The sequence below is a fragment of the Poecilia latipinna genome, unplaced genomic scaffold (assembly GCF_001443285.1).
Source record: "Poecilia latipinna isolate Pla-1442-1.1 unplaced genomic scaffold, P_latipinna-1.0 Scaffold1044, whole genome shotgun sequence".
Taxonomy (NCBI): Eukaryota; Metazoa; Chordata; class Actinopteri; order Cyprinodontiformes; family Poeciliidae; genus Poecilia; species Poecilia latipinna.
This window is the reverse complement of record NW_015113660.1, coordinates 249,618-274,893: the sequence shown is the minus strand read 5'-3', so window position 1 is coordinate 274,893 and position 25,276 is coordinate 249,618. Positions and strand designations below refer to the sequence as shown.

The 25,276-nt window shown below is 37.3% G+C and overlaps 1 protein-coding gene across 16 annotated transcripts in view; it reads right to left on the bottom strand.

Moving 5' to 3' along the window:
* Positions 1-25,276, bottom strand: part of plekha5 (pleckstrin homology domain containing, family A member 5) — a 132,690-nt gene that overhangs the window by 48,614 nt on the left and 58,800 nt on the right. For 14 of the 16 annotated variants that reach the window (XM_015051425.1, XM_015051424.1, XM_015051422.1 and 11 more), the window contains exon 4: positions 3,907-3,990. In XM_015051425.1, the coding sequence (XP_014906911.1) occupies positions 3,907-3,990 (84 nt within the window). Of the gene's footprint in view, positions 1-3,906; positions 3,991-16,681; positions 17,021-25,276 lie in introns of those variants that run through there. The other 2 variants (XM_015051435.1, XM_015051434.1) reach the window with 2 other exon arrangements.

Here is a 25,276-nt window from a genome sequence, read left to right as displayed (position 1 = left end):
TAACTTCCTTTGTGGTTTTTGAAGGTGTTTTTTTGGGCTATGTTGTTGCATTGGGGGTGGGTGTTTTTTTTTTTTTTTTTTTTTTTTTTTTGCATTGTCTCTTTTGCATTTAGTTGACTCTTCAGTGTTTCCGTACATTGCAGCCTGAACCTTCATTAAGAACAGAAGATTAAAGGGAGTTCACAAGGTCAAGGTTTCAGACAGTCTGTCAAACAAAGTGAACATTTAACTATGTGTACCACAGAGTGCGTTAGGACCATAAAATTTAATCTCTTTAATCTTATTTCAAAACAAGCCTTGCTTTGTTTGAACTCAATGAAATAGAAAAGAAGTTTTGTCTATTAAGCGAGCAACAAAACGCTTTAATTTAAAATAAGTTTTCCCTAATTATAAAACATGCATTTCAGAAAAACTAAACAACCATCCTTCTGTGCGTAGTTTACAAAAAGCCCTAGAGTAAACACACACATTTGTGCAGATAGGAAGGTGAACCTTACAAGATTTTATGGTGCAAAAATATAACCAAAGGACATCAGGCATCTCGGTATCATTAAAACTGACTTCGCAGACACAGACTTGTCCAAATTTTGACAGTAAATCAGATCGCGAAGGTAACAAAAAAAAAAAATTCTGTTGCAGCTGAACACAGCAAATATCTAAACAACAACTCTAAACCCACCTGTTTATTATTTGAACCATAATAAATGGTATATAAACCTACATATTTGATTATTTTAACGATGGCACCTGACAAAATGTAATGTCTCTTACTGGCTTTCACAGCTGTTGACTGTATGATGTGTTTACACCAAATGTTTATATGATGTAAAGCATTTTGAACTGTCTTCAATGCACTACACAAATAAACTTGACTGATTGGTGACACCCTTGTTCCCACCACACCTGCACTATTCAGAACAGTAATTCATCAAAAATAATTGTCATATTTCAAAGACTCTTAAAGGCTTTTTGTTCCATAAAATCCTCTAAATCTACTGATGTACCAAGTGTTTTTCTATATGTTTCAATATGTGTTGTGTGTGACTCAATTCCAACAGTAACACACTTCAAATTATTGATCTAAAATGATCTCAGAGTAAACATGTTTTACACCTGCCTGGAATCAATAGGATTTGTTAGCAGGCACTTGATCATACAGACCACTAAAAATAGACAAAGACATAAACAATGATGGCAGCAGAATGCTTCGAGTGGCATTTACAGAGGTGGGGGAAGTGATGTCAATAACAACCTGATAGCTCAAGTATACATCAGACCCGCGGCATGTGCGGAGGTTAGGGGTCACAACCGCCTGCAAATAACTAATATCTGCAAATACATAAGACTCCCTCTAAAGACATATGTAACTACCTGTTTTAATAGTTCAAACATCAAATATGCCTTAATAAGCACAGTGTAAACCTCCTTAACATGACCACAGAAGGTAATAGCACCAAGCTAATTAAATGGCGCTCTTGGATTGGTTGCATTGCAAATGCCAGCCAACAGCATTTCAAGCATCATTGTGTCTCCATATTTTACCTTCTTTAGAACATTTTATGCTCTGCAAAAGAAACAAATCTGTGAATAGGTGAGTTTATGTGCAAATAACTTGGAGAAAAATGCATAAATGCTAGGAATGGGTTAATCTAAAGTAATTAATTATTTGACAAGCAATTAATTCATAAATTGTTATTTATCTTGTATCTTGAGGGCTGGTCATCTTTCCACAACATAATGGGCAAGATTTTTCATAATATGAAGAATTAAAAAAAAATTTGTAATTTTAACATTATTTTGTGTCAGCGGTATTAAATACTAACTATATAAAAAGAAAATTCTGGTTTACTCACAGTATTAAACTTACACATATTCATAAAAAATATGGAAAATACGGAAAAATAAAAGATGAAAAGAATAAAATATGTGAAACATCCCACATGGTCTGAGTTTGGACCATTTCTCTTTCTCGTATGACACCGCCATCTTTATTTCTCTATCAACTGGCTCCCCTTAAGGATGCCCAGCGTCTCCCTCTGCTGGATGGCGGCCAAACTACAACTAAAAAAATCTAAGAAAACGTTTTCAGTTAATCAATCGAAACTTATTTTACTCTAGTAAACCATTAATTGACAACTAATTTTAAGTCGATTAATTGTCGACTAATGAACGCGAGTAGACGGGTTCACTGTAAATGATGTTGACTCATATATCGGTGAAAAATGCAGTTTTTAAAAAAATATTTGTGTCTCATAACAACAGCAGCAACATGTGGTCATGCTATTAAAGGAGTAGAAAGTGGGCCACAGATGTCCAAAACATTAAAAGCTTAAAACATTTGTTTCTACCAAACTGCCCGTGTCAATTTTGATTTATTAGTTTGACAACATAATAGAAACCAGACTCTGCTTCTTGTTCCTTTAGCTGTTAAACACTAACGGCTCTTTGCCTCCTCAGATCTGCTGCTGAAACTAATCTGGGTTGTCCTGAATTATTCATACTTCGTATTAGCTGTACAGTGCTGCTTTTAGTGTTGAAGATATCTTAAGATGGGCTGAATTGATGTCTTTCTTTATGCTGAATAAGGCAAGTTTGAATCACAATACCGAGCTGAGATGAAGATTTGTATTTGGGATGTATTTAAAGGCAAGAGAAGATTAAGTAGAGATTTTAAGGCAGGGATTTTTATCCATGTGACGTCCAAATCTGCCTTTAGCTCTAATTACTCATGCTAGACAAAGACTTCTCTCTGATTTTCTTTTCTTTTCCAAAACACCAAATATAAATTAATTCATATTTCTTTCTTAAAGCAATTTATATACCCTCCTTTTTGTAGACTACTTAAAGATATGTATCCAGTTTCTAAGTTAGAAGTCATCTTCACTCATGTGTTGTATTTCTTGGTGTGAAAAGCAGCAGAGACGTGAGAGCAACACAGCAAGGAGAGGAATGTGACGAGAAAGTGCAACGAGACAAGCTTCTATCGCTGAACAAAATGCTCTCTAGTGGATATTAGGGGTAATAAAAAACACAAAACAATTATTTTAGCTTGTTTTCTGAACTCTAAACTGAATGTAAAAATGTCTGACATCTTTTTAGCTCATCACCATAGGTGATATGGTTTAGGATTGTGGAAGATCGACTATGACAAGAACTTCCTGGGTACTGAGCAGAGCTGATGCATGTTGCACAACATTAAACTGAGACGCTGGAGTGCAAGATTAAAGCAGTCACTAATGGCAGTGTGGGCTGTGATGCAAACAGCTGGGTAAGTGAATGGCAAGTACGCCTACAGTTTCAAAAACAGAAGCATGTTGGGGCTAAAACTTGGAGGAACAGCTGCGTTTTTTTCTTTATTGGACATCCTAAAACGTGCCGCTGACCATTGATCAGCAGGTTAAATAGTTACAAGTAAGCAAACAGGAACACTGATAATTCCTCAGGTGGACACACACCTAGCTTAGTCTGACATATTTAAAGAGTAAGATGGCTGTTTCATGTGCAGACATGTGCAAGAAAAGAGTAGCAGAGATAATAAAACAATGAAGTTTTGTTCAAAATGTGAATGAATGCATTCCCAACATCTGTAAAAACATGAGACGAGGAATTTTAAAGTGTTTGTCATTTGTTTCAAGATTAGAAATCCTGCCTAGTTATGCAACAGATAAAATCTGAGATGAGCGTCTCAGAAAGTTATGTTTTTATACCAATTTCTTGGAAATTTGATTGTTCGATTACATAACAGAGCGTGCATTGACTGAACACAAAGGGTAGAACTGCAAATAGAAAATAACTTGGGAACATCTTGTGCCATGTTTTCGACATTTTCAGAGTTTCTCCTGCATTTTGCAGAGCTCCAAAAATGTAACCCAGCAGCATTCTGACAGCAATAAACAACACACTCACTGTTCGTTGACGACAAAGATGCAGTTGTCTTGGGAGGGTAAGCCTGAGACGGGATGTTTGCAGGTCACCTTCCGCTCATTGTGGCTAAAGAGGAAAAGAAAGAAGGGATAAATTATTCAATAATGCACAAACAAGCTCAACACAAACATGCAATCCATTTTCAGGAATATGTTCGAGTGGTTTGTGTTTAGGTCAAGCTGCTGTGGGGGTATTGAGGAGGCCATCAACTCTTCCCGACAATTACAGCCGTCCATACTCATTTCCACCCTGACATAATTATAACTCTGCCACAGTCAGCTGGCCTGTCAGTGGTGGCCCTTCATGAACGCTGCCATTCTATGTTTTAGGTAATTTCAACAAATTTACTGAATTCAGACATGAGGTGAGATAAGATGTGATGTGAAGATGTGTGTTACAGTTGTGTTTGAATAATTTAGCCCAAATTTACCAGTTTATGTATTAGGATGCTCTAGGGCTGGACAACAAATCAATAACAATATATATCGCAACAAACATGTGATCAGGATCAATAGATAACACTGATCCAGAACCGCACAGCATTCTGGGAGATATAGGCAGAGTTGAATTGAACTGACGCAATATTTTCAGCAAAAGAAGCATAGCTGTGGATGTGCAAACAATGGACAACCCACAGCAGTAAGTTTTCCATCCTCCTTTTTTCATCAGCATCAGTTAATCCTGATTACATTTTTCAGGTTCTATGCACCACAAATCTGGAACAAACTTCCAGAAAACTGCAAAACAGGTGAAAAATAAAAAAAATCAAGACTAAAAAAATCAGAGTTGTATTTGAACCACAATAAATGAAACATTGACCAACACATTTGCTCTCATAAAAATTTAATGTTTGTTCAACTGTTGTCTGCATGTTGTTTTCTTAATAACTTTAAACTTTTGCTTTTATTATGTAAAGTCCTTTGAACTGCCTCGCTCCTAAATGTGCTATACAAATAAACTCGACTAACTGATTATTTTTTAGTAATAGTGACTTAAATTCACAGTTCACGCATTCTCTCTAGAATTTATTAGTTTCTCATCTAAAAGTTACGTGTTGTGATGAGAAGGATGAAGAATCAGATTCACAAGCAGATTGAATCATTTCCACAGTAATAATCAAACAGGTGTAAAGGTAAAGCCACAAGGCTGCTCCATGTTAGAGCCACTTCTCTTCCAACATGGTGAATAGTTACTCTGTTTTTCTTTTCAGTGATATTCAGAGCAAGTCAAGCTGCAGTCCAAAAATAACAATTTTTAAACATGGGGTTCTTGTGTACTGAAAAAAAAGCAAATACCAAAGATGAAATGGGGGTTTTAGTTTCAGTTCGGCCTGGATAGCAGCAGCCTCCAAACTTCTGCTCTATAATTATTGGAGGCACTGTTGGCAGCAGAGCACACTGTGCGGTCTTGGGGCAGACCAATGGCACCAAACTTCTCTGGTATCATTTCCACATGCCTATACAACCCTGCACACATATGCTGGTAAAGATTTATGAGGAAAAGTGAAAGCCTGGATATACAGAATATTTCCATGCCATACTGTGAGATGTTAAATACAACTCTATAAAAGTATTTCCAGCAATTAATCCATTCCAAATATTGTATTTTTCATTTAGTTTTGAAACTTTTTACAAATAATTCACTAAATTACCATAACACAAAGCATAAACAAAGGCCTGTACTCACACAGGTTCAACCACAACATTAAGGGAGTATTCGCACCAGCCATGTTTAGTCCGCTTTAATCAGACTCCAGTTCGTTTGTTAAGAAAGTGAAGTTTGTTTGGAAATTGACAAAAAAGCAAACTCAGTGTCGGTCTCGGTTCAGTTGCAGTGGATTCTGGAGCTGTTTGAATTCATATGTGAATGCTAAACGGACCAGATCCTGGCTTAAAAGCCGAAAGCTGACTACAGTGCAGGGCATTCTGGGTAAACACAACCAAAACAAAGGAGAGAGTCTAACACTAAAGGGAGAAATGCCTTACGGCCTTTTACCAAAGAGAAAAGAGAAATCCTACAACTGCTAAAATCTAACGCTACTCCATTTTTGTTTACCTTTTGGGAAGAATGAAGTTGCACTCAGTGTCTTCTTCAGAGGCTTTCATGTCATTTCCTTTAGTGGTTCTTAGTGCAGCACCACCACAGGTGAGGAGGGGAACAAGTTTTTCAATCGGTTTGGTTTGTTTGACACTGTGCAGTGTGAAAGTGAACCACAGCAGCTGAAAATTTAACAAATGTTGAACTTTCAGTCCCTAATCAAACAAAGTCTATCAGGTGTGAAAACACTCCAACTAATTTACAAAACTGTTTAATTAATAAGTATTTTTATATTAAAATTGAATGACAATGAGCAGTTAGTTGGTAGAGCAGCCAAGCCCACTGTGAATGATTAGACAGTTTTAGCTTCTGATTTGCCTCGCTAAGTGGTGAAATCCCTATGGGTCTGAATGATGGTACTGTGTCTATGTTTTAATTTACAACCTTATGAAAGCCAGGCCAATGAAAGGCCATTATTCAGGCTTTGACTTGTGGCAGCGCTAAAATGAAGCCCAAGTTGCTCTGCTCTTCTTGTGTAGTGAACAATCTTAAGAGCCTTTCAGATGCAATGTGACAATTGCCCCACTGAGCACTGAATGGTATTATTTCCAGTGGCTTGTGACATGCTATATCAGTCTGAAATGCTTCACATGTTGCTCTGCAAGCCCCAACATCATCAGCTGTAAAGCCTTTTACGCTCTGAAGGGCTCCAAGGTGAGAAGAAAACCACCATGAACAATGTAAACAAGCATCCAGGCCGACATGGAGGCCAAACAGAGAAAAAGCTTTGGGTATTTCACTTTAAAGGACTTTATAAATGAAAACCAAGCACTTTGCAAACACTGATAACACCCAGGTCTGTCACAATAAACAATAAATCAATTAATCACATAAATTAAAACCAGCTCAATCATTTCCAATTGCATGATTTATTGTTCTACCAAAACTCGTCTTAAGTCTGGTGCTGTGGCCTCAGCTGTCCTGTTTTTGTTTATAGCAACTTCATAATTAATGTTATTTGTTGTTTTTGTTTATCTGCTTTGCTAAATATTCATTAGGATTTAAAGTTTATTGATGTTTGAGCATGTGTTTTTGCATTCTTACGGTTATATTACCATTATTTTACTTGAAAATTGTCTCAAAATAACACCTAATTGAAAATCAAGCCTTTTAAAGGATTTCAAGCACAGTATAGACTTTGCTTTTTGATTTAGTGTTGGAAATGTTTCTGGCATTTAGAGGAGTCTCTCTTCGTTAAATCTGCTTATATTGGTTAAAGTTAATAGCACATCCGGATCAATTTTGTTGGCGGAAGTGCTGTTGCCCCCAGTACCAGGCCTGTTTGGGGTGCTGGGGGTAAAATAGGCCAGCTGGAAAATCCATGAATACCATGACTGTCTTTGAAATAAAGCTTCAAAGACAGTCAAAATGTCACCTTCAAACTGAAGGCTCTTAAATCACTTCAATAAGAAGACCGTCCTGTCAAAACCTAATGCAGACATGCCAACTATCGTACGACAGGTCAAGCTCCTTACAGCACACCTTTATATATGGGAGCTATTTCAGAGGGTCCTATATGTTCCCAAACATGTGATGTGGAAGGACAGCGAGTTCTTGCAGCTCAGAGGAAAACATGGGGCACCTCATAAGTGGGCTAACATTGGGAGGCTGCTTTCATGAAAATAGTCTAAATTTTGCAACAAAATATAAAAGTCGCCAAAATATGTTCTAGTGTTTAGTGACATATTTTCCTGACATTTTGTATTTATTAATTTACTATATGGCACCCTGAGGTGGTGAGCACTTTTTGGTGTAATTGCTTTGTCTTAAAGGTGACCTATTATGCTGGCTTGAACAGGTTAGGATTGTTCAATGGTCTATGCAAAACATGTCCATTGCGCTTTTTGTACGAAATCATTATTAGGTAATGAAGTGGAGACTCCTGCACAACCAACAAGGTCGCAGCAAATGTTTTCTGGATGGTAACTAAACAACAAAACACTTGACTTTTCCTGCAGCCATTGTATAGCGCATAAAGCAGTAATACCAGCTGACCAAACATGCTGGAGCTCCGCTTTTGTTGCTAGGTGATGAGCGGAATTCCACTGAGTTGCTAGGTAACGGCGCAGTACTTTTCTAACAGGCCTTAACAATTGCGAGGTTTCTGAAAAGGCTCATTTTCCAGACACCAAAAAACATTAACTTAATGCCCAAAAGTAATTGTGTGTGTGTTTTAAGCAGTTGGGCTGTTTTTAGAAGAAGTGGACCCCCAAATGGAAGCATAAAAACATGCAAAATGTGTACTTTGCCTAATGGGTCCCCTTTAAGATTAAAAACTAGACTCACATTAAGTATTTTTACATAACTTAATTTTAGGCTCAAACACACTTTATAATAGCCATACATGGTCTGGAGGATGTGGCCTGAGGAGTCCAGATTTGTACAGCCAGAGGAGAATATGGTATCATTTTATTTCCTTTGGCTGAGGGGAAGAACATTGTTTCTCTGTTCAGGTTGAAAACTTCTCTTTACCTTCCTAGATGAAGTTGTTGTTGTTTCTTGGGGTGGATATGGGTTAGGGGAACCAGAGAGTTCCCTCTCTGTTGACCTCAAATGTACAGAAGTGGTAACACAGGGAGGGGGAGCCACAGCCGACCACCCTGCACCGTTGGAGGGGTTGGGCAGTTTTCTGGCGTTGTCCACAATAATTAGCCGTGAGCTGCAGTAATAAAGAGCTTAAGGTCTGGGGGTCAGTTCAGCACTCTACAGGGTAAGCTTTTATTACTCTGAGTGGGTCTTTGATCCTTCGCACCCCTTTAGCTGCGGCGTAACCACAATAAACTGAGGCTCTCTAAGACAGATCCATACATAACAGAAAGGAAGAATGGCCTCTATGAGTTTTGGCAACATAAGACTGGGCTCGTAGCTCTGAGTTTGGAAGATCTTGGAATAAATTTAAGATTCATTCAACATCCCAGTGTTCAACAAAAACAAAACTTGATCTGTTTCGCAGGCTCACGAGTAAATTAGGGATCAGGAAATTGGAAGCGAAGGGGATTCAGAAGAGATCCTTAAATTATTAAACAAAAATATATATATTTAGGCAAAGTTGGAAATTAGAGCCAACTGGTCAAATGAGGCCAAATTTATGCATAAAGTTGATCAAAAGAAAAGTAACAGTAGCTGTATTTCCATTACAAATGAGCACAAATCTTTGTCCAGTTTCTGGTTATATCGAAAAAACAATTTTGAAATCGCTGTATTTCCATTAAATAAGGAATTAAATTAAAATCATACGTGAATAAGTCTGTTCATGCAATAAGTCATGAGAAGACATCTTCCTGTTTTCTTCGTAGTAACATCCAGATGCTGACTATGTGACCCGTGCGATGAGAAAAAATTGTTTCCATTGCAGTTTTGCCAAAAATGTATTAAAAAAAAGAGTTTTTTCAAAATTGACGTGTTTCTATTTCGCAAATTTATTTTCGAAATGTCAAATTCCTCACTTATGTGGTCAATGGAAATGAAGCTAGTGGTGTGTTTGCAGCTCAAACAACAGAGCGAGCCTCAGTTTCTACTGCTGACCTGTAGGGGGCAGCGATATGCTTGAGTCGCCAGTGAACTACAGTGAATGTCCTCACCAATGCATCGTCCCGTGTAATTCCTGCAGTGAAGCAGCTGATAAGAACAAACAAACTTCCTCAAGCTGAGCCAAACCAAGAATCTTAAGTGAAACTGCTGCTTTTCAATGAGAAGCTAAAAAGAAAAAAATCTGCGATTTATGTGACTGGCTGGCTTTGGACAAAATAAACCAGTGAATGTTTTGGTCCAGTATTAAGAACCTATGATTAAAAGGTAATTCCCAATAATCTGGTAACGTCTACTGTTGGGGAATATGTTTGTATGACACACATAAACAACATCTGCCAGCAGTAAATTGAGCTTCAGAGGTCAAAACCTCCCTTTAGTCAGCTGCAAAATAAATGGAAACATGGCGTACTAATGAAATGAATATATACTATTAAAAGTTTGAGAACTGTTAACATTTTTACAACATTTAACTCCAAAGAAAAACAAATGTGGTTAAACAGGATTTTGTGGTTAGGAAATGGTTTGTTTACAGGTAAAAATTGAAGTAAATTGGGTCCAAATGGCAACAAGAAGTTTGGTGAGAAAATGAATTGATCTTTTCATATAATCAGGAATAAATAACCATAAGACTTTTTATAACTTGTGTCTGAATGTTTGTCTAAAACTAAGACGAAACTTGAAACAAACTTTTTCTTTGTCCTAAAACATACATATTTATGCTGTCTCTCTAAATCATCAGTTAAGAAAAACCCATAAACTAAATCTACAGAAGTGCAAAGGAAAAACTTTAACATCCCGAAAGCAAATCCAACTGAAACTCACCAGACACAGCTCCTATTGTAGCCCCAGTCCAACCCTTGTTAATGCTCACAGTCCTAATCCTATTACAAAGCAAGAAACCTGAACACATCTTTTGACAAGAACGGATTCAGGCTTTCATATTATCAGGTAGGCATTCCTAACAAGCATGCAAGAGTTGAGCTGCAACCGTCCACGAAAAATACCACCAGAAGTATGAATAGCCGTCCCCACAAAGGTTAAGCTGAATAGGCAGAATGGGCAGTTTATGAGAGGGCATTCAGGGGCGCGCCGAGTGAAAAGACAAAAAAAGACATTAGGGGAGCTTTGCAGTTGCAAAGAGGCCACATGGCAAAAAGCAATGTGCTGTCACCAAGTGGGATTAACCGGAATATCTACTGTAACATCTGAGAGAGGGAGCTGCAGGCATGCAGAGCATTTAAAGGGCATTTAGAGTCGCTTACAAACGAAAATGTGACATAAAACTAAAACGAAACAGGGCAAACTGCCAGAAATGGGACTTCAATCACATCCCATCAACTAACAGCACAGGTTTGATGTAATTTTTGAGGAAATCACATGAAGGATAGAGTCATTTTCTGATTAAATAAGACACAACTAACTTACAAGTAATTTTTCAGCAAGATACAGAAGCTTGTTTTTAGTCAATAATTTCTTAATATTGATGATAAAGTTCTGGTTCCACTGGCAGATTATTTCACTGATGATATGGGAAAAATGTCTTGTATAAGTGAAATAATCTGCCAGTGTAACTAAATCAATATTCATCAATATTGAGGGATTATTTTCATAAAACAAGCTCCTATATATTACTATTTTCTCCAGCTACTATGTGCAGTTCAGGAATATAAATTTCACTTCTTTAAAGGAGCTTATTTTGTCTTTCAAGAACAACATTCGTGTTTGTATCATTATGAATGATGTGCCATCCTAAAAAATAAATAATAAATTGTGTTTTAGTCATTTTTAGCATTATAGTACCACAAAATGCTGCAATAAAGGTTCAAGTCTCCTACTTGTGAGTAAATTAACTCATGCATTCCTTCTTGTATAATGAATGCAAATTATACAAGTACAACTATTGCCAAATAGTTGGTAAGATTTTGTGTTTTTTCAATGTGGTTAAAAATTTTAATTTGCATGTTAGCTTTCAAAGATTTATTTTTTTCTCCCAGGAAAATCTTGATCGGTGCATTTCTACACAAACTGATTGGCCATCATATTCTTGTTTAAATTAATTTAGTTCATTACAGGAACAAGACTCCCCACATGGATATTTTTCACTGACATTAACTGGAACATGTCCATGTCAACAAGAAATTCAAATGATCATTTATTTTGGGTTTTTCTTATCTTCTACTGTGAAATATTTCAAGAATCCGGCAGAACACCCAGGGAATATTATCATAAACCGAAACGCAATCCATGGGAAGAACATAGATTAGATTGCTGCTTCAGCTGCTTGCTCATTAAGATTTCACCTTAGACCTTTATATTCAATAACAGAATGCAGCTGCCAATTTGGGGAACAAATCTGATTTTATTTTTTGTTCTCATATAATTAAATTGGCATCTCGCTTAAAGCAGCTGCGACTGTGTGCAAAGTGGGTCAAGGTGACACAGCCGATCAAGCAACCCGTGAATCCATAGAAACAGGCAGGAGAATAAAACAGAAATCAACCAATGACCAGCAGGCCTTGTTCAATCTGGAAAGCTGCTCTGAATTAGCCACAACGATCATGAACAGACCATCAACCTGAAAACAAACATGATATTTAGCATTAATTACCAAGCATTAACAAGACGAACTATTGGAATTACTGAGCTGTTAGCCCATAAAAACGAGCAACTATAATAAACGCCAGTGACGCATGATTGTTCAACAGTAAAATAAGATTCTGACAACATGCTGTTTTTGTGTTTCATTTGGAAAAATGCCCCCAACATTACAAAAACCAGTGGAGCAAATGATATGAAAGTTTAGCCTTTTTGTACAAGAATTTACACTTCACTTCTCAATGACTGTGTAAGAATCCCACAAACCAATTAAAGCTTTGAATGTTTGCAGACAATTTTTATCAAAACCTGTTATTATGCTTCCTTGAACAGGTTAGGACAGGTTTATGGGCGATACAAAATATGTTCATTACAAAATCATTCTTAGATTATTAGATTTTAAACTGTTCAGTTCTGTCAATTTTGAGCTTTTTTCAGAATAAGTTGTTTTAGGGCCTCTTAAAACAAGTCTAAGTTCAATGTTTGAAAATGAATGCAAATTATACAAGCGTACATATGTGAAAAGCATCAATAGAGCCCGCTGCACGACTAGCAAGAATGTAGCAGGTGATTTCTGGACAGTAAGTCAGCAACAAAACACTTGCATAATAATGCAAGAACACCCTGTCGAAGATCAGTAAACAATAGTTTATAAAGGACATTTTACACTGGATCTTGAAGATATTTTAAATATCTCACATAAGTAAACAAAACAACAAATAAAATGGAAACTGAATTCTCTGAAAGCAAAATTGTCCTTCAAAAAAAGGGGCTTGTTGAGACCAAAGACCCAGACCGCAGAAACAAAAAAAAGAATCATGCAAATGGAAATGATCAACCTCATTTTAATTTATCATGAGATTAATAGATGTACTGCTTAATGCGACCAAACATTCTGGAGTTCCACCTGAGTTGCTAGGTAACGGGGCGGAACTCTCCTGGGGTTGCTAGGTAACGGGGCGGAACTCTCCTGGGGTTGCTAGGTAACGAACTAGGCGTGGCCGGGGTCACTAGGTGAAGGATCAGTGCCTGCTGATTTGTGACTTTACATTCCGTAGGTTTTTGAAATTGCTCAATTTCCAGACACCAAAAGATATAAACTTATTGCCACAAAACAGTTGGGTAGGGATTTTTTAAGTCCTTTGACTATTTTTAGAAGCAGTTGACACCTAAATGAAGGCATGAAAATGTGTAAAAAGCTAATTTAATAGTTCCCCTTTAGCCACGACAGTCCTTTAAGGCATGTGAGAGCAGCGTCCCGTGACCCTCGTTGACCAGACATCTGTTGCAGCTGCTGCTCATGCGACTAAAGTCAGGGTTCCTTTAAAGGCTAAAATATGAACCACAATTCAACTTCCCAACTTTAGATGTCCATCAAAGTTTCCACCTTCGCTTTCGGTGCCTGTGAAACTTCCCCTTCTTGACAAGTCAATGCTCAATCTCAAGCAAAAGCAACTCTACAGAAGGCAACATCGAAAACAAACATTTGTCAGACTTATTTTGGGACCAGCTTTGTGCATTTAGGTCTACTGCTGTTAGACAGAAAAGGAAAAATGTCTGTTTGGGGCATTTAAAGTTATATTTCCCAAACTGAAGTCTTCTTCGTAGAAAAACTACCATATCGTACCTTAAATTTTAACTTTAAGGTACAATGTAGACCTCACTTACCAACAACTCTATTTTAAATAGATATCTATGTTTTATTTATAAATATTTAATCTGAATTAAAAATTTAAGACCCCAAAAAATCTCAGAAATACAAAAGCTCAAACTGGAACGCAAGAACTATTTCATCTGTTTAAATATGAATGAACTAATGTCATCCTTATTTTTCAGTTGGGATTTTGCGGTTTTTATCATTTTGCTTTTTTTTTTTTTGCAATAAATAAAACAAAATAGTTGTAAATATGGCGGTACATTTACATATTTCTGCTGTACGCACATTTTCAGATGGTGTTTTTTGAACATTCTAGCTCAAAAGCTACATGCTTTTTCTGCATCACCAGAGCCACAATACAGAGAGAGAAATCACATTTAAATAGTTATTTATGATGTGTGAATAACAGAAACTGTTTTATAAATGAAAGGTGTCAGTTTTGTTACAAGTATTGTCATTTCCGGTCGGAACAGCTGCAGCAACGCAGTGATGACAGAGTATTTCCACATTAGATGATAAATAATTTTCTATTTGAATTTGTAAATTAAACAGCCGGGATCATGAGACGTACGCACCGTATTTGTGTTGCTCAACAGGAAAGGGGGTTGTGTTAATAATCCAGGGGTCATAAGTTTGAGTCAAGCTAATGCCACTCCTTTATTAACTGTAATAATATTTAAAAGATGATTTAGATGTTGAAAAGCCTTTAATTGTAAACAAAAGAACAGCAGCTTTTTGGACCTCGGTGAACAATTTTATAGATATTTTCAGCTGGCCTCCATTTAAGGGGGAAAGAACTGGGAAATGTTATCTTCAGATTCGGTGCGTTTCAACATGATTTTATCAAATTTAAAACATCTTTACATGTTCGATCATATACAGAACAATTCCTGAAGCTCTTACCTCAATTCTCTGTCTAAATAATATGTTTTTTTTAGGCCAACAAATGTAAAATGATAGTTTAAAGGTTTTATGAGTGGCGTTGGCATAAACTGCTGTGGTTTTTGTAAATTAGGAGGCAGAAATCCACTTTGGCTTCAGCACTCAGACTACATGTTAGCATCAGATTCATGGACTAATTAATCTAGATTAATACTAAAAAAATGTGAGGGGTGCTGGTCATCCTGCCTCAAACATGTCTTACCTTTCCAGGTTTTTGTTTTCTTGTCTCCAACTTTTTATTAGTTGATACTTTATCAAGCAATAACTTCAAATATTTTTCTCTCCTTGACTCGTAATCTAATCTAATGAAGTTTGGCTGCATGACTCAAGCAGATCAGTTATTTTTGGCTGGATCAGGGATCATTATCTGTCAAATTTTGTAAGAATGAAGTATGACACAAAGTTTTCAAATCTTAATATGCAACTGGGTTAAAATATACAAAAGATTTGAGCATTTTTATGAACATTTAACTCAATAATTCATCAAAAATATTTACAAAAACCTACAAAGTAAACGAAAATGACATGGTTTAAGTGCATGGATACAAAATTATTTGTACACAGGCATAAAATTAGAAAACTGGTGCAAACCTAACTGGCAAAAGAGTAAAAATACTGTTTAGCATCTTTCCAGAACCTTTTTTCAATTCAACAATCCAGAACAATCCCTTGCTTTACCAAATGGGAAGTAAGAATTTATTCTCAGGCATGATTCCTCTTTTTGCTTCATACAGAAATAAATATAATATTTAAAATCAGAACTGAAAGTGAGTTTCAAGCATGAGGCGCACTGAAGCTTTCCATAAACACCCAGTGATAACTTATGCCAATTAAACCTTCTTAATCAAACTAGTCCCACCCAGAGTATTGCGCTTGGTGAGAAACGAGGGGTTGTTTTCCAGATGATTCCAGATGAGCACATGACAGCCGCAGCAAAATGCCTCAGCAAACATCCTCCAAAAACACGAGAAACAGGTTCAGCTGATCACTTGTTTACTTCTTTCCAGGATTTCTGCTCCAAAACACAAGATCAAAACAGCTATCATAATAAAATGTTCAGCTAGTTTGTGCTGTGTGTGTGGCAGGTTAATGAGAGGTCAGTTTGAGCCACTGCAGGAAAGGTAGCTTAATGCAGCATAATTACACCCTTACTGACTGTGATTAGCTTTCAAAGATGACCAGAAAACCACAGTGCAGTGTGCAGTTCAGCGCTGGAAGCAAAGGGAACTGGGATCTTAATGCAGATTACTGGAATGGAGTCACAGAGGGAGGGAAAAAACAGCAATGCTTTCAGGACTGTTTGCAGTTAAGGGGATGGCAAACACTTCAGAAATATGGAAATGCAGTTTCGACAGCAGCAAACTGTGTGTTAAATCAGGATTTATATCCAATGATTCAAAATTAGATTCAAACCAGATGTGAATCAGCATCAAAAAATATGCAGGAGTCATGCAAATTAAAAACAAACAGAAACCTTAGTATTCTGAATGACTAAAACAATATTTTCACAGTTATAAATGTGTTTTTTTGTATATCTGAGGGGTTTTCTAAGGATTGCGGGTTGGAAATGCTGATTTGTGTTGTGTGTTTTTTTTGTTTTTTTTAGCCTAGAAATAAAAATGAGGGTAGCAATTAAGACGCAACCCTGAAGGATACGCAGTCAGCAAAAATAACGAGGTGCTTCTGGCAAACGCGGGACAAAAATCAAGGAATCTGTACGGCAGCAAAGCTGTTTGTACACAAAAGCCATGTCAGAAACAAAACCCTAAGCAGGGGGTTGTGGTGGCCTGGTCCGAGCCGCATGCAACCGCATCACGGACGGCATTCACGGGGCTCATCTCCATAGCTTTCTGCTAGCAACAACCATCACACAATCGATACAATTAACGCCCCCTGTTGTTGTCGCGTCGGGACAAGCCCCGAGTCAGTACTCACAAAGAAAAACGCTCCGCGAAATATCCACGCTGTCCGGGCAAGCGATGCGAAACAGGCGAAGAAGAAGAAGAAGGAATGAAATAAAACTAAAAAGCACGCACGTCGTATCCAGAAATGAAGCAGCAGCTTGATAGTTATGGGAAGCGTCTGGTGTGAAAACAGCGCTGTCGGCGCTCCGCTGCTGCTGCTGCTGCTGCTGATGTGCTCGCGGGGCAGAGCGGCGTGCGCCAGTAGTAAGGACGCAATGGAACCAGCGAGGCGATGATGTCACAGCCCGGATGTGAAGCAGGTCCAGCTCGGCCCAGTGTGCATGCACTACACAGTAAGGGACGCTTCGTTGATAATATTGATTTTAAAAAAAACTAAAGTAGAAACGAGGAATTTATCTTAAAAAAAAAAAGGAAAACTGTTTTCAATGTGAATTATTCCTTCATTTATTTATTTATCTGGATGAGCGTCCAAGCTGTGATTTAAACAAAAGAGGGTACAGGATCCAAAATTTGCACTTAAGTTAAGAGTAGAACAACTTCAGCATATATTTTTTAATTAAATAAATGTAGCTGTTCAAGTAATTACTCAAACAAGAGTAAAAAAGTTTTGCAAAATTTCTTCAGTTTTGATTAAAGCTACAGTATGTAATATTTTTTAAACAAATATATATATATATATATATATATATATATATATATATACACACACACACACACACATGTGTGTGTGTATGTATGCATGTATGTATGTTTTAAATATTTGTTGAAACTGTCACTATATCGCTCGTTTTTAATCTGTGAAAAAAAACGAGCTCCCACTGCTCCCAGTACCAACTAGAAACAACCAATCAGAACACAGAGGAGGGTCTTAGTGCTGTCAATCAAGCCAGTGTGTGTGCTGACAAAAATATTAATCTGATGTACAAATTATGATGTCTTAAAGAGTAAATTAAAAAAATAATAAATACTGTTAAATTTAGGCAGAAGAAACACACTTTCAAAAAATTTTATTAGCATATAACTTCTGGGAGCTTGTGTAGAAACAGGAGTTGTCACTTTAATTAAATTTCCAATAATAATAAAATAAATACTTAACTGATCCCAGGGCCGACCCGAGCCTTTTTTTTTGGCCTTAAGCAAATTTTCATTTGGTCCCCCCATACCAACATGTCAACACCAGATTCTTCATCATTCCTGAGCTACCCTACATGTGTAGCATGAGCTCATTTGTAATTAGCTAACATCTTACCACTGCTATCATGGCTACTGATTTTCACCTTACAGCAGTAGCAAACTAAATACATATATTTGTATTTTGAAATGCACAGTAGCATTTAAGGCATTTGGTTTCAATTATTTAAAAGTAACATCAGTGAATAAACACAAAATTTATAGTGAACAAGTCAGCAAGTTTGATATATTGTGTTTTCCCAACAGCGGCAGCAGCCAACATCAGGAAGAGATCATCCATTATTTGTGTAACAACTCTAAAAATAATGAAAATCATTGTTCCAAGTGAAATGGCATCTAGTTTGTATTATTCAATGTTATTTTAAATATGTTTATGCATTTTTATCATGGTGCTCTTGGGTGTGGAGGCCCAAAGTTTATTCAGAGTTATTGTAGATGGTGAGCTATGGGAATACTTTATAATATTACTAAGCAAATTTACACAAAAATTTAAAAACTCCCAAAGAAACATAAATATAGAACTCTAAATAACCATTTCGATAGTTTATCAGAAAAGAAAATATTATTTGGGAGTTAGTTACACTTTAAACTGTAAACGTAAAAACGTACAGTGTAGTAAAGCTACTCCTAAAAGTAAATTTTTTGTAACATGTAACTGATTACTACCCACCTTTATTAACCGGCACATCAGGTCATTAATCACATTCTATCACTGAGTTACGTTGTGTAAGGTATTTCCTTAACTCTGTATGCAGGTACACTCTAAAAACTGCATGGCTGTTTCTTTAACCCATTTATACTCAAACTCTTCATAAAAACTAATACCTCACAAAATGCTACTGTTTCCAACTACACTGTAAAGGCATTTTAAAATCATTAATACAGAAAAAAACATTTTTGAAGACACTTCTTTCCCTCAAACTGGATTCAAACATCTAATAGAGGTGGCACACAACTTCTTATAAGCATTTTTAGCCATTTATATTAGTGAATATGCTGCTTTTATGCTTGAATCAATTCTGACAAATTAATTATTACATTGTATTGCAAATAGGTGCAACTGGCCAGTTGGTCAACTGGCACTTTAACTTGCAGACAGAACACGGAACATTTGGGTTTAGTGTTTTTCCACGAACCAAATGTTTACTGTCTTCTGCTTCCTTTTCTAACATCTGGAGCTAGCAAACTCTTTTCCACTGAAGATGACCCTGGCTGAACCGGATGGGTCGTTTTTTATCCCAACAGTTTTCAGAGTGCAGCTGCTCCTCCTCCAGCTCATTCTTTAGCAAGTCCTGACAGAGATGGTGCATGATGGAGAGCGAACTGATCATGGCTGCACTGCGCCAGAGAATGAGGAAGACTTAAAGCTGTTGTAAACACAGCTAAGACCTAAAAACAATGCATTTACCTCTGGATCCCATTTAAGTCCTCCCTAGTTGCTGGCAGTTGTGTTAACAATAAGAGACTTGGCTGAAACTGAGAAAGAACTGAATATCAAGCAGGTTCAGCAGGGAGCCTGCAGCTATGGAGGACGTGAAAACACGGACAATGACCTCGACCCCAAGCAAGAAGCCAAACAGCTCTTCAGCTCATCAACCTGCTGGGTGCAGGAAAGGGTCACACTCAGAGACAGAAACTTATCTTCAGAGCAACTCCACTGCTCCTTAGCATTACATGGAAAAATAAAGTTTTAAATGTAACATTGTGTTTCCTTGAAATGGTTGGGCTAGGACTATGGGCTACACAAAACATGTTTGCTACATTGTTTTGCATTCTTAGATAAGATTTCAGTCTGCTCAATTAAGAATCAGCTCTTTTAAGGCCTCTTGTTACTTTAAATCCAAACACACTGCTGCTGGCCATGCACTCCATTTAAACTTGTACATAAAAATGGTTGCAAACAGAGGCGCAATGAAACAACCATACATCTTTGAAAAGAAGAAGTGGAGCCTCCTCCACAACCAACAAGAATGCAGCAAGTGGTTTCCGGGTGGTAAGTCAATAGCAAAACACTTGAGTTTTCCAGAAGTTATGATACAGCACATACAGCGAAAATCAGCTGACCAAACCTGCTGGAGTTACATTTGGGTTGCTAGGTAACAGACGGAACTCTGCTGGGGTTGCTAGGTAACGGGCACAAGGCAACTTAACAATCGAGAGGTTTTTGAATTTGAAATGCTTCCGTTTTCAGACAAAAAATAATTACTTACTGCCAAAAAACAACTTGGCAGTAAGTTGTTTTGCTTTTTTTTAAAGTACTTGGGCTTTTTTCAGAATCAGTAGAAACCCAAGTAGGAGTAGCCTAGTAAAAACAAGACCCTTGTTCTACACTTTGCTTCGTCCAGAGGGTCTGGACACTCGACTATTAAGAAACAATTGCTTCCTGGAGGTTTGGATTATGTTGAATTAAAACAAGTTGTTCAATTTTAATGCTAATGTTTGTCTGTTACGTACGTAATGCGCCAGTTCAGCACTAACATTGCAAACAACCATCCTCCACTGCGGAGAGAGAAGTGCAGAGTCACATGGTTGCTAAAGTTAATTCAATATTTGTACGCGTGGCCAACATGGACTGAACTGCTTCCTTCACTTCCTCTGCTGCCATTACTAAATTACAGGAAGACTACAATTCTAAAAGAGCACAGAAAATTGATGTCATTATTCACAACTTCTCCTTCTGTTTGCTGATTGGCCCAGTTGAAATTCTGTCAGATAAATCCAAGTGAATGGGAGAAAGCCCAGATTGTCTGTAAAGAGAGATTTGAATCAATGGTCAGGCAAAAATGGAAATACAAGAAGATGCAAAATGTGGGTTTTGCATAAAAGGTCCCATTTAATATAACCCATCTACAAAGGCTAAATCTGCTTTAAATAACAAGAAAACATGGGAAATGTAGATCATATGTGTAATAAGTCATTTGTGAACTACTTTGACCATTCTTCTTTTATAAATAATGCAAAAAGGGTTCAGTTTCACAGAGGGGTGTGGGCTCAGTTAAAACGCTTGGTCTTGCTTCCCTCCAGGGAGGTCTTCCAATGCTGGCAGCGCACATGACCACCAGCTGGGACGCAGAAAAAAATCCAGACCCCAAGAAGGAGGGGAAGGGGACAGCAATTATCTGGAGGATATGTGACATATCTAATAACCTAACCCATTGAAAATGAGAGCACAGCGAATAAAGAGCCTGTGCAATAAAAAGGTGTCGGAGAGAAAAGTCAAAGCAAGCTGTTCAACCATCTGTGTGTGTGCTGTGTCATGTGGAAGAGTTTTTAAAAAATTCATAAAGCCGCCATCAGCGTTAGCTGTCAGTTTCTAATCATCTGGGGAAAAGTTTTCCACTCCCAGAAAGACACCATCATCTCACAGATTTACCACAAGATGCCTTTAAGAACAACTTCATTGACTGTAAATATGGAGCTAAATTGGGGACAAAATGATTGTTCAAAACGATAAAAAAGAAAATGTAACCGAAAAAAATAATTAAACTGAGGAAGTTTTGAAACTGAAGAAAAAAATTGAAGCTGAAAAATGAGTATGAAACAAAAAAGTTTGAAACTGAAAAAAAGAAGTGAAAATAAAGATTTGAAACATGAAAATTATTTTGAAGCTGAAAAAAAAAAAGATTTGAAACCAGAAAAAGATGCAAAGCTAAAAAAAAGTTTCAGATTTATAATTTTGTTTTCCCGTTTTAGATTCTTTTTTTAGTTTCAAAACTTTTGTTTGTTTCAAATCTTTTTTTAAGTTAATTTTTTTTTTCTTTTTAACAAACTTTGTGGCCTCAGTTTTTTCAAACTTTTTTTCAGTCTCAAAATAATTTTTCAGTTTCAATTTTCTTTTCTTTTGGACAAACGCTATGGCTCCAATTTAACTCCATAGAACCTCTAAGACAATCAAATATAATTACTCAGTGGATCTCTGACTCAATCTGGAGTTGAAAGTTGTCCTAATGTGTCCAAAAAGATTTTTATCAAAGCGTAACTGGTATAAAGTTGCGAAAAATATCCGTGGGTATTGCATTTATCTGGCTTTCAAACAAGCAGTAAAAACGTCACCATCACACCCACGAAGTCTGACTCAGTCACCCTGAGGCAACCAAGAAAAACTTCACCATCAGTAGCTCAGAGTGTTTCACAATTTTGCAGAGATTCATTCAAAATCTCCTCAGCCAAGATCAAGCCAGTAGCTGAGGGTTTGCTTTGATTGAAGGGACGTGTTGTTTGTTGCTGTTTTCTTTTAATAAATCAGGAAGCGCCGCCTGGGTCAGCCTTTCACAGTGGAAACATTTCAACGCAGTCAGCTCATCAGCCACTTCAGTGGGAGTGGGAGTTACTAACTACTGTTCCAAGAATCTATTTAAGTGGGGGTACGGTCAAATCAAGGCCATGCAGAGTCTGTTTATTCTCAAACAACAACAGAAAAAAACTTGACTGCACTTTATTTTGGTGCAGAGCACCATTAGACGTTACAACAGAGCAAACATAACCTGATGGACTCACATTCCTTGATGTTATCACTGTTGGGTTGTTTGACTCGTAAAAGCCAGAGACCACAGGAGCAAGGGGAATAATCAAAGAAGCAAAACCATCAATTAAAGTAATTAAAGCACTTTAATATTTATGTTACATTCAAAGAAATAGAAATCATAAGATGACTAAAATGAAAGCTACAGGAAGCACAACGTCATGCTAAAACCATTTCACAATAACGGAGCATGCAGATTGCAGGATCTTTGACCCGTACTCTTTGTACTGTTTCTCTAAATCATCCAAAGTCCTGTGTCCCACTTTTCAGTCTGGGAAAAGTTGATTTTATGTCTGGTGAAACTTACCTGTGGTCAAGTAGCTCAAAAAAGGACCATTTATACTCACACACAGGCATATAATTATGCAACTATACATCTTTGAAAAGCAGAAGAGGAGCCTCCTGCACAATCAACTATAACAAATTTTGTTGGACGATAAATTGTTCCAAAAATTACTGCAATAAATGATAATATTGTCCAGAACAATAAAAGCATAACAATGCAAATACACCCTCTCAAAGATCAAAAAACTTTAATTTGTAAATTACATTTAACACTGGAACTGGACATAATTTTAAATATTCAACAAAAACAAACAAAACAACCGAAACAACAAATAAAAGTGATACAGAAGTCTCTGCAATCTAAATTGCCTTTCAGAACTAGACTGAAGCCTTTTATCAGAAAAAAAACAAAAAAAACAATCAGTCATGCAAATGGAAATTATTGACCTCGTTTTAATTTATCATACGTTTAACTGACTTATTGCAACAGGCTTACAAGCATCAGGAATTCAGCAAGTGGTTTCTTAATGGTAAGTCAAAAACAAAACACTTGTCTTTTCCAGCAGCCATTGTACAGCTGACCAAGCATGCAGGAGCTCGGCTTGGGTTGCTAGGTAACGGGACAGTGGCCCTAGAAAGTGACTTAACAATCAGAATGTTTTTGAAATGGTTCATTTTCCAGACACCAAAATACGTTAACTTATTGCCAAAATTGAATGGGTGGGTTTTTTTTTTTTAAGCTTGATCTGTTTTTAGAAGCAGTTAAGACCCAAATGTGCAGCAATTTGGCAACTGTGACGCGTATTAATACTTAATATTATGTATTAATACGTATTACATAGTACATATTAATACATAATATATATTATGTATTAATTTTACATAACACGTCCGCTTAAAGAAAATCAGGAAAGTGCATGATGGTTATCATAATAAATATACAGATCAGTTGAGTAAAAGATTTTGCAAGCATGTATTTTATAAGCTGCCACTTCTGTATTTGGAAAGGAGAGGCATCAAAACCAGCCAGTTTAAGTGCTATTGGTTAATATTTATCCTCTACGCTACAACAACCACACAGCGCTTTGAAGTGCGTAATAGTCTTGAACGTCTTAACCAGTTGTCATGTTCAGTTTGTTAGATACACACCATCAAAAGGATGGAGCTGAAAGGGAAAAAAGACATTTAAAACTCAAATAAACTATTATTTATTAAAGAGAAATGAAGTGTTTCTTTTCAGTTGCGGCCTGCACTAGATGTTTCATCTTCATCTTGGCTGACAGGTGCCAAGGATGAAGCTTTCAGACTCATTAACGGCCCACTCAGAGTCCGACAGAGACAGGAAGTACTAAGTGTTCACATGTTTATCCACTCTCAAAGGAGCCATTTCTTTCTGCCCACACGCTCTTGTCTTTGGCTCTTTCCTCTTCCACCTGCACTCCCACGCTCTCCCCTTTTGTCACCGAGGTGCAAAATATTACCTGCTGCTGCTCTGAGTAGCTGCATATTCAGCAACTGCAACTCCCAGTAGCTGGAGGCCGATGGGGAGAGAGAGGCATCCAGAGCCAGAGCCGCTTTGCATGCACTCTGCAGGGGCTTCTGCTCCTACTGAGCAGTAGCAAAAGAGAACCACATGCATAAACAGTTCCACTCCCTGCCTGTCCTCAGGGAGCTGGGGCTGAGATGACCAGTCTTATGCACACCAGTGAGCAAGCGCATGGGGGGAGATGGGTGTTTGTGCTCTGGTAATTAGCAGAATGTGTCAAATGGAGTTGGAAAAGCACCAGCTGCCTGAACGGTCACATTCAGACACACCAGACTAATAGGTTCTGCAAAAGAGCAGCGCAAAACGTATTCGTAACCTCTACATGTTTATATACTTTGTCACATTTTAACCACAACAAAGTTTCTAATCACAGACAAACTTCTCAGTTAAAAGAAAGTGATTTCAAGTAAAATCTGCCAGGGTTATGAATGGGTTTGAGATTAAAAGTGTTTTCACTCCTGATAGTCTGATAGACTTGGTTTGATTTGGGACCAAAACTTAAACATTTCTTACATTTGTTTGTTTTTACAGTGCACTGTATCAAACAACTGCGATGGACTGGCGACTTGTCCAGGTGACCCCGCCTCTCGCCCAGAATGTTAGCTGAAGATAGGCACCAGCACCTCCTGACCCCACTAAGGGACAAGGGTGTAAAAGATAGATAGATAGATGGATGGATGGATGGATGGATGGATGGATGGATGGATGGATGGATGGATGGATGGATGGATGGATGGATGGATGGATGGATGGATGGATGGATCAAACCAACCAAGCCCTTTGAAAAACCTGTTCCCCTCCTCGCCTTCGGTGGCGCTGCACCAAGAACAACTGAAGGAAACTTCATGAAAACCTCTGAAGAAGACACTTCCTTCTTCATGAAATGTAAACTAAAATGGAATAATGCCAGATTTTATCAGTTGTAGGATTTCTCCTTTGTATTTGTTTAAAAACCACACGCAATTTTTTGCCTGCTAGCATAAGGCTGAACGATATGGATAAAAAAAACTTTCAAATCAGTCAATATCAATAATTATTGATGAATTTTTTGTTTTAAATTT